This window comes from Symphalangus syndactylus, chromosome 17 (assembly GCF_028878055.3).
Source record: "Symphalangus syndactylus isolate Jambi chromosome 17, NHGRI_mSymSyn1-v2.1_pri, whole genome shotgun sequence".
Lineage (NCBI taxonomy): Eukaryota > Metazoa > Chordata > Mammalia > Primates > Hylobatidae > Symphalangus > Symphalangus syndactylus.
The window spans coordinates 20,395,742-20,409,402 of record NC_072439.2 but is presented as its reverse complement, the minus strand read 5'-3'; the positions used below and the strand labels follow the sequence as shown (position 1 = coordinate 20,409,402).

The 13,661-nt window shown below is 52.7% G+C and overlaps 1 protein-coding gene across 5 annotated transcripts; it reads left to right on the top strand.

The window, feature by feature from the left end:
• Positions 1–2,712: 2,712 nt before the first annotated feature.
• ZNF574 (zinc finger protein 574) lies at positions 2,713–8,313 on the top strand. 5 transcript variants are annotated; one of them, XM_055250136.2, is made up of 2 exons: positions 2,713–3,043; positions 5,355–8,313. In XM_055250136.2, the coding sequence occupies exon 2, from the start codon at positions 5,375–5,377 to the stop codon at positions 8,063–8,065; it is 2,691 nt and encodes an 896-aa protein (XP_055106111.1). In that variant the 5' UTR covers positions 2,713–3,043; positions 5,355–5,374; the 3' UTR covers positions 8,066–8,313. The 5 variants fall into 5 exon arrangements, with proteins under 5 accessions (XP_055106111.1, XP_055106114.1, XP_063476968.1 ...); XM_055250139.2 differs by lacking the exon at positions 2,713–3,043 and adding an exon at positions 3,129–3,226; XM_063620898.1 differs by lacking the exon at positions 2,713–3,043 and adding an exon at positions 3,336–3,355.
• The last annotated feature ends 5,348 nt before the right edge of the window (positions 8,314–13,661 follow it).

The window sequence follows — 13,661 nt, the reverse complement described above, 5'->3', positions numbered from 1 at the left end:
TGCCAGGCAGGTGAGCCTGGGGGCCAAGAATGGAGACCTTAAGGTCAACTCCTGGGTTGGAATCCTGACTCTTTCTAACTATGGGAACTACGACTAGTTACTTCTCTGGGCCTCGATGTTTTGTAGAGTCAGCATGACAGTTTCTCTCTCATAGTGTTGTTGAGAGGATTAAACTGAGTAATGCATGTAAGCATTGAGCATAATACCTAGCACGTCATAATACACTCAAGAGATGTTAGTTATTATTATTAAGTTCCTGGAGATACTAATAAAAATAACAACTGGCCAGACACAGTGGCTCATACATGTAATCCCACCATTTTGGGAGGCCAAGGCAGGACGATGGCTTGAGCCCAGGAGTTCTGAGACCAGCCTGGGCAACATAGTGAGACCCTATCTCTACAAAAACAAAACAAAATAAAACAAAACAAAAAACCCGGGCTTGGTGGCTCATGCCTATAATCCCAGCACTTTGGGAGGTCGAGGTAGACAGATCAACTTGAGGCCAAGAGTTCGAGACCAGCCTGGCCAATGTGGCAAAAACCCATCTCTACCAAAAACTATGAAAAATTAGCCGGGCATGGCGATGTATGCCTATAATCCCAGCTACTCAGGAGGCTGAAAATTGCTTGAGCCTGGGAGGCAGAGGTTGCAGTTAGCTGAGATCACACTACTGACTGTCCCCCAAAAAAAAAAAAAAAAATTAGGGGCTGGGTGCAGTGGCTCAAGCCTGTAATCCCAACACTTAGAGAGGCCAAGGCCGGGGGGGTGGATCATCTGAGGTCAGGAGCTCGAGACCAGCCTGGCCAACATGGCAAAACCCCGTCTCTACGCTACTCAGGAGGCTTAGACATGAGAATCACTTGAACCCAGGAGGCGGAGGTTGCAGTGAGCTGAGATCGTGCCACTGTACTCCAGCCTCGACGGTGGGTGACAGAGACTCCCTCTCAAAAAAAATAAAAAATTAAATTAAATTAAAAAAATAGGCCAGGTGCAGTGGCTCACACCTGTAATTCCAGCACTTTGGGAAGCCAAGGCAGGTGGATCACGAGGTCAGGAGATTAAGACCATCCTGGCCAACACGGTGAAGCCCCATCTCTACTCAAAATACAAAAATTAGCCAGGCGTGGTGGCGAGCGCCTGTAGTCACAGGTACTCAAGAGGCTGATGCAGGAGAATCGCTTGAACCTGGGAGGCGGAGGTTGCAGTGAGCCGAGATCGCGCCACTGCACTCCAGCCTGGGCGACAGAGCAAGACTCTGTCTCATAAATAAAATAAAATAACTCCTAGATGTCTTTTACTCTGTGCCTCACATGAGATGGGCTGTTATTAGCCCCATTTCACAGATTAGAAACTTGGGCTCAGGACAGTTGACTTGCCCTAGAACCAGGATTCCAATCCGGGAATCTGTTTTAACTACACATGCCTGGTGTTAGGGAATTTAATCCATGAGAAGGTTAGGACATCTAGTGACCAAATGGCCATAGAATTGGCCCCGGGTCTCACTGTGAGACGCATCCCATAGTGGCTTTTGGCATCAGGTAGGTAAATAAATAATACAATTCTGAGAGTCAGTTTCCTCATCCGAGAAATTGAAACTCCTCTGTGCTTGGGTTCAAGGAGTAGGTCTGGAAACGTTTCTTTTTTTCTTTTAGATGGAGTCTTGCTCTGTCGCCCAGGCTGGAGTGCAGTGGCGTGATCTCGGCTCACTGCATCCTCGGCCTCCTGGGTGCAATCAAATCTCATGCCTCAGCCTCCCAAGTTGCTGGGGTTACAGGGACGAGCCACCATGCCCAGCTAATTTTTTGTATTTTTAGTAAAGATGGTAGTTTCACCAGGTTGGCCAGGTGGGTCTCGAATGCCTGACTTCAAGTGATGAACCCGCCTCAGCCTCCCAAAATGTCGGGATTACAGGCGTGAGCCACCACGCCCAGCCTGGAAACGTTTCTAATAGTACTGGGGCAACTCCCTCCCAAGGCCCTGAGGGGCGCAGGAACCAGGTGAGCAGGAATGGCCAGAGCCCCTTGGACACATGGGACCCCACTCTCGAGATGTTAAGGGTCAGAGTCACCCCGGAAGGAGGTGAAGTGGAGTCCGCCCGCTACCGGCTCACTTCCTTCAGGGTCTCACCCCGATTGTCCTTCAGGTCCTCTACCCACCACATTCCCTATTTCTTCCAATGAAATTGTCTGTCCCTGCTTCTTTTTCTCCATATCCTCGCTCTTTGCTTCCCCTCTGACATTTCTCCTCTCTCCACCTCCCAAAAGTCCCCTCGGTCTCCCTGTTTCTTCCTGTTGCCTTCATTCCCCTCCTTTTAATAAAATGAGTCTGGAGCCTTGGTTTCCCTTTTCTCTCTCCATGTGACTGGTGCTGCATGCAGTTTGCCCTCTCCCCATCGCGCTAAGTGGTTTCACTTTCTCCCTCTGACCCTCGGGGAAACCACAAAGGTTCCTGTGCCTCCATTCCCCCGCTCCAGCCCTCAAGGTGCCGCGTGCCTCAATTTCCCAGACTCTTCACCCTCTCCCTGTGCCCAACGCTGACTCCCTCACGGCGTCCCCAAGATGGCGCCTGAGGCCGCGCTCCGCCGCCTGACGTCATCGCGCTGCCTTCCGCTCAGAGTTCCCCTCTGGAGCCGTCGGAGGCGGAGTCGAGGAGGAGGAGGAGCATCCTCTAGGGAGGATTAAAGGGGCGGGCACTATCCACCCGAGGGCTGACCGGTGAGGGAACGTCGCTAAAAGATTGGTTGGGCGCTGAGGGGAATCTCGACGCTCCTCACTATTGGCCCAAGCCTCAGAGACGTGAACGTCGATTGGCCGAACAGCAGGGCCCGAGCGGGCGGTGATTGGTTGCGTCCGGCCGTCCATGCGGCGGCCGAGGAGGAAGGTGGGAGGGGCGTTGCTGAGGGTAGCTGGGGGCGAGAGCGAGGCTACGGAGCAGGCGAGAGTCGACGGCGAGAGCTAGAGCGGGCGCAGCGTTAGGGTGGCCGTGCAAGGGGAGCCGTGGCCCGGGCCCGGGCCCGGGGCGTGCGAGACGGCGGAAGCAGGTGAGCGCGAGCGGGCGCGCGGAGGCCGGCCGGGCTGCGCTCCCTGCCGCCGCGGCCTCCACTCGCCAGGCCGCCTGCGCACTGAGGGCCTGAGGGGGTGCGCGCCGGGCAGTTAGGGCGGAGCGGCACCAACGGCCGACCGGGCGCGCTGGCAGCCAGGCGGGGGCCGGGCTGGAGCGGCGGGTGGGGAAGGGTCCTGGAGTCGCGTGCGGGGCTGAGTGAGGAGGGGCGGGGCTTTGGCGGGGCACCTGGGCGGGAAGGGGAGGCCTCACAGCTGTCCCAGGAGGGCTCCGCGGCTCCCCAGGGTTTGGGGTAAAGGACTTGGTGGTGTGGCAAGTCCAGGACGAAGGGGCTGGGCCGGTTAGACGACACTTGGGTGCCCAGTGAGGGGCTTAGGGCGTGAGAAAGATAATTAAGTTAATGGAGGGGGAAAATATCTAGTTGTTCTGGAAAGAATTGGGGCAGTGAGAGGGGTTTTGGTGTGAAAAGATATTAGGAAATCGATATCCCCAAGGGAGCGGTTTAGAGCTAAGGAGGGGGGTCCAGTTGTAATGGATGAGGTTAAATTAATGTGAAGAGGCCTTAAACCAATGTGTCAGGAGGTTGGGTACCCTTGGAATGCGTGGAGAGGGGTCTTTGTACAAAGAAGGGTTAGGTGTATTTTAAAAGGGTGTCTGGGTGTCCCTGGAATGAGCTGGGGAAGGTAGTCTTTTTTAAGTACAGGTAATTAGGCCAAGGTGAAGATGGGATTTGGTTATTGGAAGGGGAGGAAGTAGGGTGGGAGAGATCTGTGTGCTAAAGTGAGGGGTGCCTGGGAATTCCTGGAATGAGACTGAGAGGTTGCTAAGACGTTGGGGGGTCTGAGTACCCCCAGAGTAGGAGGCTGGTGAGAGGGGCTTGAGTGTGAGGAAGAGGGGTCTGTGCTGGATTAGGGTGGTGATGGGGGTTCTGTATGAGAATAGGAGGTCCGGGTATCCCTAAAGGGGGTTTGGGCAGCAGGAGGGGTGTGTGTAAAAGGAGCTTAAGCCATTGTGAAAGATGGTCTGGATATCCCTGGAATGGGTTAGTGTGTGTGTGGATCTTTACACAAAGAAGAGGAGTTATGTTGCTACGAAGAGGAGGGTCTGAGCATCGCTAGAATAGGTTAGGGTGGGTTGGGTCTTTTAGCAAATTAAAAAAGATTAGGTTAATAATGTGGAGGAGGATCTGGATATTCCTGAGATGGATTTGAGGGGGGGTCTGTTTGCAAGAGAGGCATAGGTTGATATGAAATGAGGGTATGGGCGTCCCTGAATGAGTGGCTGTGTATGAACAGGAAGGGTTTAAATCAATGGGAAGAGGGGATCTGGGTATCTCAGAGGGGATTAGAATTGTGGATTTGGTCTTGGTACAAAGAAGAGGTGATGAATGTAAAGAGTGGATAGATACCCTGGAGACAGGAGTTAGGGTGGTGGAAGGGCCTAGGTCCGAAGCAAGGAGGTGTAGGCTTTTGTGAAAATGGGTCTGGGTATTTTGGATAGGGGGTTAGGGTTGTAGGAGAGGCCCTTGATATGTAGAAGAGGTTAAGTAATTAAACAGGGCTGGGTATCATGAAGTGGTTAAGGTGGGCAAAGTCTGGGTGTGGAGATGGGTTAGGCCAGTGTGAGAAAATTTGGGGGGAAGGGATATAGTTTGCCATGAGGAATCTGGGCACCCGAGGAAGAGTTGGTGGGTAGCAGGGGTTGTGTGTAAAGGGGAGGGGTGGCACCGTGTACAGTGCTGAAAGTGGAGTGGTGAGGCATTGGGCAGTTTGAGTGGTCTGAGTGTAAAAAGTCTGAGAACCTGGGAGAAGGAGCAGAGGCCATGGGAGGGGTGTGGCTGGGAGAAGCAGGTGGGGAAGGCCTATATGGGGTTTCAGTTGGGTACCTTGGAGAGGAATGGGGTGAGGTGAGTTGCTAAGAAAAGGAGTCAGTGGAAAGAGGTCTGAGTGGAAGTTCCCATGTGTTGGGCGGAACTGTGGGGCCTGCTGTGAGGTGTGGGAGATGAAGGGACTGGACAGGTTACAAGGATCTGGTGGGTGGAGTTTGATGCAAGTTGATACAGAGGTGAGACTGTGGGTAAATTCCTGGGGAAGGGACTGCCTGGGAGATTTGTGTTTGGTGTTTGTTATGCTGAGGGGAGGAAGGATTATTGGGAGGGAGGCAGAATTTTAAAAATCGAAGAAAGAACTTAAGGGGGCGTAGATCTAAAGTATTAAGAGTGGAGAGTGATAAAGGGAAGAGCTGAGGAATCGGTGACCTAACTGGTTTGTCCCCACTGTCCCCTCTTCCAGCCCAGGGCCTTGCTGCCGCCATGACTGAGGAATCAGAGGAGACAGTCCTGTACATTGAGCACCGCTATGTCTGCTCTGAGTGCAACCAGCTCTATGGATCCCTGGAAGAGGTGCTCATGCACCAAAACTCCCACGTGCCCCAGCAGCACTTTGAGCTGGTGGGCGTGGCTGACCCCGGAGTCACTGTGGCCACAGACACAGGTTTAGGCACGGGCCTCTATCAGACCCTTGTGCAGGAGAGCCAGTACCAGTGTCTGGAGTGCGGTCAACTGCTGATGTCACCTAGCCAGCTCCTGGAGCACCAGGAGTTGCACCTGAAGATGATGGCACCCCAGGAGGCAGTGCCAGCTGAGCCACCACCTAAGGCACCACCCCTGAGCTCCAGCACCATCCACTACGAGTGTGTGGATTGCAAGGCTCTCTTTGCCAGCCAGGAGCTCTGGCTGAACCACCGGCAGACGCACCTCCGAGCCACACCCACCAAGGCTCCTGCCCCTGTTGTCCTGGGGTCCCCAGTTGTTCTAGGGCCTCCCGTGGGCCAGGCCCGAGTGGCTGTGGAGCACTCATACCGAAAGGCAGAAGAGGGTGGGGAAGGGGCGACTGTCCCGTCTGCCGCTGCCACCACCACTGAGGTGGTGACTGAGGTGGAGCTGCTCCTCTACAAGTGCTCTGAGTGCTCCCAGCTCTTCCAGCTGCCGGCGGATTTCCTGGAGCACCAGGCCACTCACTTCCCTGCTCCTGTCCCCGAGTCTCAGGAGCCTGCCTTACAGCAGGAGGTGCAGGCCTTATCACCTGCAGAGGTGCCTGTGTCTCAGCCTGACCCCTTGCCAGCTTCTGACCACAGTTACGAGCTGCGCAATGGTGAAGCCATTGGGCGGGATCGCCGGGGGCGCAGGGCCCGGAGGAACAACAGTGGAGAAGCAGGCGGGGCAGCCTCACAGGAGCTCTTCTGCTCAGCCTGTGACCAGCTCTTTCTCTCACCCCACCAGCTACAGCAGCACCTGCGGAGTCACCGGGAGGGTGTCTTTAAGTGCCCCCTGTGCAGTCGTGTCTTCCCCAGCCCTTCCAGTCTGGACCAGCACCTTGGAGACCACAGCAGCGAGTCACACTTCCTGTGTGTAGACTGTGGCCTGGCTTTTGGCACAGAGGCCCTCCTCCTGGCCCACCGGCGAGCCCACACCCCGAATCCTCTGCATTCATGTCCGTGTGGAAAGACCTTTGTCAACCTTACCAAGTTCCTTTATCACCGGCGTACTCATGGGGTAGGGGGTGTCCCTCTGCCCACAACACCAGTCCCACCAGAGGAACCTGTCATTGGTTTCCCTGAGCCAGCCCCAGCAGAGACTGGAGAGCCAGAGGCCCCTGAGCCCCCTGTGTCTGAGGAGACCTCAGCAGGGCCCGCTGTCCCAGGCACCTACCGCTGCCTCCTGTGCAGCCGTGAATTTGGAAAGGCCTTGCAGCTGACCCGGCACCAACGTTTTGTGCACCGGCTGGAGCGGCGCCATAAATGCAGCATTTGTGGCAAGATGTTCAAGAAGAAGTCTCACGTGCGTAACCACCTGCGCACGCACACAGGGGAGCGGCCCTTCCCCTGCCCTGACTGCTCCAAGCCCTTCAACTCACCTGCCAACCTGGCCCGCCACCGGCTCACACACACAGGAGAGCGGCCCTACCGGTGTGGGGACTGTGGCAAGGCTTTCACACAAAGCTCCACGCTGAGGCAGCATCGCTTGGTGCATGCCCAGCACTTCCCCTACCGCTGCCAGGAATGTGGGGTGCGTTTTCACCGTCCTTACCGCCTGCTCATGCACCGCTACCATCACACAGGTGAATACCCCTACAAATGTCGCGAGTGCCCCCGCTCCTTCTTGCTGCGCCGGCTGCTGGAGGTGCATCAGCTCGTGGTCCATGCCGGGCGCCAGCCCCACCGCTGCCCATCCTGTGGGGCTGCCTTCCCCTCCTCACTGCGGCTCCGGGAGCACCGCTGTGCAGCCGCTGCTGCCCAGGCCCCACGGCGCTTTGAGTGTGGTACCTGTGGCAAGAAAGTGGGCTCAGCTGCTCGACTGCAGGCACACGAGGCAGCCCATGCAGCTGCTGGGCCTGGAGAGGTCCTGGCTAAGGAGCCCCCTGCCCCTCGAGCCCCACGGGCCACTCGTGCACCAGTTGCTTCTCCAGCAGCCCTTGGAGGCACTGCTACAGCATCCCCTGCGGCCCCTGCCCGCCGCCGGGGTCTAGAGTGCAGCGAGTGCAAGAAGCTGTTCAGCACAGAGACGTCACTGCAGGTGCACCGGCGCATCCACACAGGTGAGCGGCCATACCCATGTCCAGACTGTGGCAAAGCATTCCGTCAGAGTACCCACCTGAAGGACCACCGGCGCCTGCACACAGGTGAGCGGCCCTTTGCCTGTGAAGTGTGTGGCAAGGCCTTTGCCATCTCCATGCGCCTGGCAGAACATCGCCGCATCCACACAGGCGAACGACCCTACTCCTGCCCTGACTGTGGCAAGAGCTACCGCTCCTTCTCCAACCTCTGGAAGCACCGCAAGACCCATCAGCAGCAGCATCAGGCAGCTGTGCGGCAGCAGCTGGCAGAGGCGGAGGCTGCCGTTGGCCTGGCCGTGATGGAGACTGCTGTGGAGGCGCTGCCCCTGGTGGAAGCTATTGAGATCTACCCTCTGGCCGAGGCTGAGGGGGTCCAGATCAGTGGCTGACTCTGCCCGACTTCCTCTTTGGCACCTCCATGCCCTGTTGCTGAAGGCCCTCCAGCATCCCCCTTAGCGTCTGTACATACTGTGTCCCTTCCTCTTCCCATCCCCACCACCTTGTAAGTTCTAAATTGGATTTATTCTCTCGTGAGGGGGGTGCTGTGGGGTCTTTGACACACATAAAGGTGCCCCACCTTCCACCTCAGCACTGGTGACCCCAAAAATGAAACCGTCAATAAAGACAGTTGCCAGCAGTGTATAGAGTGGAATTTGGGAGTCATGGGTCTTACCTCATGGCTGCGTCACCAACACCCAGAAGTGGGCCTGGCAGGTAGTAGGGGTAGTAGGAGCTCAGTAAACATTTGCTGGGCTAAAGAGAATGACCTGGTGTTCATGGGCATGGCTCTCGGAGCAGGGCCTTCACTTTACTGCTAGATGGAGGTAGCTTGGCTCTCTTGCCACTAGAGGCCCCATGGCTCTGTGGAAAAGCTCAAGAGTGTTTGTACTGGTGGCAGGAACTTTCAGAGAAATCAGATTCTTACACCCCTGTCCCTGACTCCTGGCCTGATGTGGACCTTGTCTCCCAAGCCATCTGATTTTCTCATTGATCCCCAAGAGCAAATGCAGGTAGGCATGATCTCTAGAGCTGTGGAATTAAAGGAGATTCTGAATATGTGTCTGGACGTAGGAAGCTTCATGAGAGGTGGTGACTTGAATTCCCCTGGAGTTGGACTTTGGCTCAGCCAACAGATTTTTATTGTGGGAGACGGATTGTTGGGATGGCTAGCCAATGTTTGAACATCTAGTTAGTCTCAAGTACTATATAACTGAATAATATTCACACTGATTACCTGAGAACATTTTGCAGGGAAGGAATCTCCAGTCAAAAGCATTGAGATGACTTGCCCAAGGTCAGATTCAATCTAGGCAGGGCAGAGCTTGAATTTAAGCCTGACTGCATTTCATTTGGTTTAATCACCCATATGCTTTTCTCTCCACTCTGTTGCCTTCTGCATACTTTGGGGAGGGTAGTGGAGACAAGATGGGAGTATGTGACTGGTGGGATGCTAGGCTGCTGTGCTAGCCTTGCTTCTGAGACCCCCCTCTCCCCAAAGATTATTCCAGATCCTTCTGTTGAACTCTTTTTTTTTTTTGAAATGGAGTCTTTGCCACGCAGGCTGGAGTGCAGTGGTGTGATCTCTGCTCACTGCAACCTCCACCTCCCAGGTTCAAGCGTTTCTCCTGCCTCAGCCTCCCAAGTAGCTGGGATTACAGGTGCGTGCCACCACACCCGGCTAAATTTTTGCATTTTCAGTAGAGACGGGGTTTCACCATGTTGGCCAGGCTGGTCTCGAACTCCTGACCTCAGGTGATCCACCCACCTCAGCCTCCCAAAGTGCTGGGATTACAGGCATGAGCCACTGTGCCCGGCCTGAAAGAACTCTTTTTTTTTTTTTAAGACAGGGTCTCACTGTCATCCAGGCTGGAGTGCAATGGCACGATCTTGGCTCACTGCAACCTCCACCTCCTGGGTTCAAGCAATTCTGCCTCACCCTCCCAGGTAGCTGGGATTAGAGGTGCGCACCACCATGCCAGGCTAGTTTTTTGTATTTTTAGTAGAGATGGGGTGTCACCATGTTGGTTGGGCTGGTCTGGAACTCCTGACCTCAGGTGATCCATCCGCCTCAGCCTCCCAAAGTGCTGGGATTACAGGCATGAGCCACCATGTCTGGCCTAAAACAAATTCTAATAATTGTTCTTGTAAAATAAATGACATAACATTTGAAAAGTTAATGTATTAGTTAGGGTTCTGTTTATACAAAAAAATACATAATCAGTAGGTTATGTGCATGTGTGTGTGTATGTGTATATCTTACCTGTTATATGTATATAAATTACACAATAGATACAGTAAATAATATACATATATGTATATATAAAGTTTTTTTATAGTTTGTTTTACTCTATAGACATATATAAACATAGATTTTAATGTTTATGTACATATATATAGTTCTAAATCCTAGGATTTGGAGTATTCTTTTTTTTTTAAATTAAGTTCTGGGGTACATGTGCAGAACATGCAGGTTTGTTACATAGGTATACACATGCCATAGTAGTTTGCTGTACCCATCAACCTGTCATCTGCATTATGTATTTCTCCTAATGCTATCCCTCCCTAGCCCTCCACCCTCTGACAGGCCCTGGTGTGTGATGCTCCCCTCCCTGTGTCCACATGTTCTCATTGTTCAGCTTCCACTTAAGAGTGAGAACATGTGGTGTTTGGTTTTCTCTTCTTGTGTTAGGTTTTATTTTTATCTTTTTATTAAAAAGGGGGTCTTGCTGTGTTGGCCAGGCTGGTCTCAAAGTCCTGGCCTCTAGGGATCATCCCATTTCGGCCTCCCAAAGTGCTGGGATTAGAGGCATGAGGCACCACACCTGGTCTGTTTTTTTCTGTTTTTCAGAGTCTCGCTCTGTCACCCAGGCTGGAATGCAGTTGCACGATCACGGCTCACTGCAGCCTCAACCTCCTAGGCTGAAGTGATCCTCCTGCCTCAGCCTCCCAAGTAGCTGGAAGGACAGGCGAGCATCACCACGTCTGGCTAATTTATTTTGTAGAGATGGGGTCTTGGGTTCTGTTTGGTTCTGACTGTGCCACCTTGAAGATGGGCCTGAACCAAATGATCTTCCTCCATGTACTATTCTTATGCCCCATCCCTACTGACTTGTTTTGAGTTGAGGAGCTTTGCTTTCTTTGTCTTGCCAAAACACTGCAATGCTGACACTTTTTGTCTTACTAAATATGAAACCTATCTTTCACTCTATTCCTTTTTCCTGTGCCTCGATTCCCCCAACCCTCACTATCGACTTTGCAGTATCCCAGCACCTGTGTGCCAAGCATACATTAGAGGATGGAACAGTGCTGAGGAAACGCAACAGCTTTTTTTTTTCCCTGAGATGGAGTCTCGCTCTGTCACCCAGGCTGGAGTGCAGTGGCATGATCTCAGCTCACTGCAACCTCTACCTCCCAGCTTCAAGTGATTCTTGTGCCTCAGCTGCCCAAGTAGCTGGGATTACAGGTGTGCACTACCATGCCCAGCTAATTTTTGTTTTTTTATTTTCATTTATTTTTATTTTTCTTTTTTTTGAGAAGGAGTCTTGCTCTTTCACCCGGGCTGGAGTGCAGTGGCGCGATCTCGGCTCACTGCAGGCTCTGCCCCCTGGGGTTCACGCCATTCTCCTGCCTCAGCCTCCGCGTAGCTGGGACTACAGGCGCCCGCCACCTCGCCCGGCTAATTTTTTGTATTTTTAGTAGAGACGGGGTTTCACGGTGTTAGCCAGGATGGTCTCCATCTCCTGACCTCGTGATCCGCCCACCTCCACCTCCCAAAGTGCTGGGATTACAGGCGTGAGCCACTGCGCCCGGCCAATTTTTGTATTTTTAGTAGAATGGGGCTTCACCATGTTGGCCAGGCTAGTCTTGAACTCCTGGCCTCAAGTGATTCGCCGGCCTGGGCCTCCCAAAGTGCTGGGATTATAGGCATGAGCCACCACGCCCAGCCTTCCAGTGCATTTTCATTAATACCACTTATGCTTTTCAGTGGTGAGGTCTTAGGGATCAGTCCATGGCTTGACGGCCTGCAGAAGCTGTTGCTACTGCCGAATAACAGATGGCACAATAATTTGAGTAAGAGTTAATGTTGCTCTAAAAAGGAAGGGGGTTGGTGTGTACATTGTACCACCAGAAAACTTCAAAATCAACTCTGGTTGGTTGGTTTGAGACAGGGTCTTGCGCTGTCACCACCCAGGCTGGAGTGTAGTGGTGCGATCATAGCTCACTGCAGCCTTGGCCTCCTGGGCTCAAGAGATCCACCTCAGCCTTCCGAGTAGCTGGGACCACAGATGCACACCATCATGCCCAGTTAATTGTGTTCATTTTTTTTTCTTTTTGAGACAGAGTCTCACTCTGTCACCCAGGCTGGAGTGCAGTGGCACAATCTTGGCTCACTGCAACCTCCACCTTCCAGGTTCAAGTGATTCTTGTGCCTCAGCCTCCCAAGCAGCTGGGACTACAGGCGCACACCACCATGCCCGGCTAATTTTTGTAGTTTTAGTACAGACAGGGTTTCACCATATTGGCCAGGCTGATCTCGAAGTCCTGACCTAATGATCCACCCGCCTTGGCCTCCCAAAGTGCTGGGATTCCAGGCGTGAGCCACCACACCCGGCCCAATTTTGTTCAATTTTTGTAAGGATGGGGTCTCACTGTGTTGCCCAGGCTGGTGTCAAACTCCTGGGCTCAAGGTTTCTTCCTGCCTTGGCCTCCTAAATTCTAGGGTTACAGGCATGAGCCACCACACATAGCCTGGTTTTTTTGTTTTTTTTTTCTTTGTTTTTGAGACGGAGTCTTGCTCTGTCGCGCAGGCTGGAGTGCAGTGGCACAATCTCAGCTCACTGCAAGCTCTGACTCCGGGTTCACGCCATTCTCCTGCCTCAGCTTCCTGAGTAGCTGGGACCACAGGCGCCTGCCACCATGGCCGGCTAATTTTTTGTATTTTTAATAGAGACAGGGTTTCACCGTGTTAGCCAGGATGGTCTCAATCTCCTGACCTCGTGATCCACCCGCCTCGGCCTCCCAAAGTGCTGGGATTACAGGCGTGAGCCACTGCACCCGGCTCTTTTTTTTTTTTTTTTTTGAGATGGAGTCTCGCTCTGTCGCCTGGTCTGGAGTGCAGTGACGCGATCTCGGCTCACTGCGACTTCCACCTCCCGGATTCAAGCTATTCTCCAGCCTCAGCCTCCTGAGTAGCTGGGATTACAGGCGTGCGCCACCGCGTCCGGCTAATTTTTGTATTTTTAGTAGAGACGGGGTTTCACCATGTTGGCCAGGTTGATCTTGAACTCCTGACTTCAGGTGATCCGCCAGCTTTGGCCTCCCAAAGTGTTGGGATTACAGGCGTGAGCCACCGCACCCGGCGTTTTTTTTGTTTGTTTTTGGGGGTTTTTTTTTGCATTTTTTTTGGTGATGTGAAAAAATGACATATAACTCTTCTGTTAATTTATTTGACTATTTGTGAGGTTGAAACTTTTTAATGTGTTAATTGAAACTCTGGTTTTAAAGAGTCTCTTTAGTCCTCTGGGGAAGCATCCAGGGATGGAAATGGAGAGGTATTTGCTGGTTTCCTGGCTTTCTCATAGTTCTCATTTATTGAAGACAGTGTGCTGGAGCTCAGTCCTAAGCACTTTACTTAGACCATCATCCTACAACCTTGTGAGGTCAGTATTGTCCCTTATTTACAGATGAGGACACAGAAGCTCACATATTGAAGGTCATATATTTATAAAATGGCAGAACTGAGATTTGAATTCAGAAATAGGAATTCATCCTAAATTCAAAGACTTGGTTCTTTGGCAAGAACGTTTGTGCAGGTTTTACTTCCAAACATTTACTGTTTTTTAAAATTTAATTTTGTTTTTGTTTTTGTTTTTTAGACAAGGTCTCTCTCTGTTACCCAGACTAGAGTGCAGTGGCACGATCACGGTTCATTGCGGCCTCAACATCCTGGGCTCAAGAAATCCTCCCACCTCAGTCTCCCAAGTA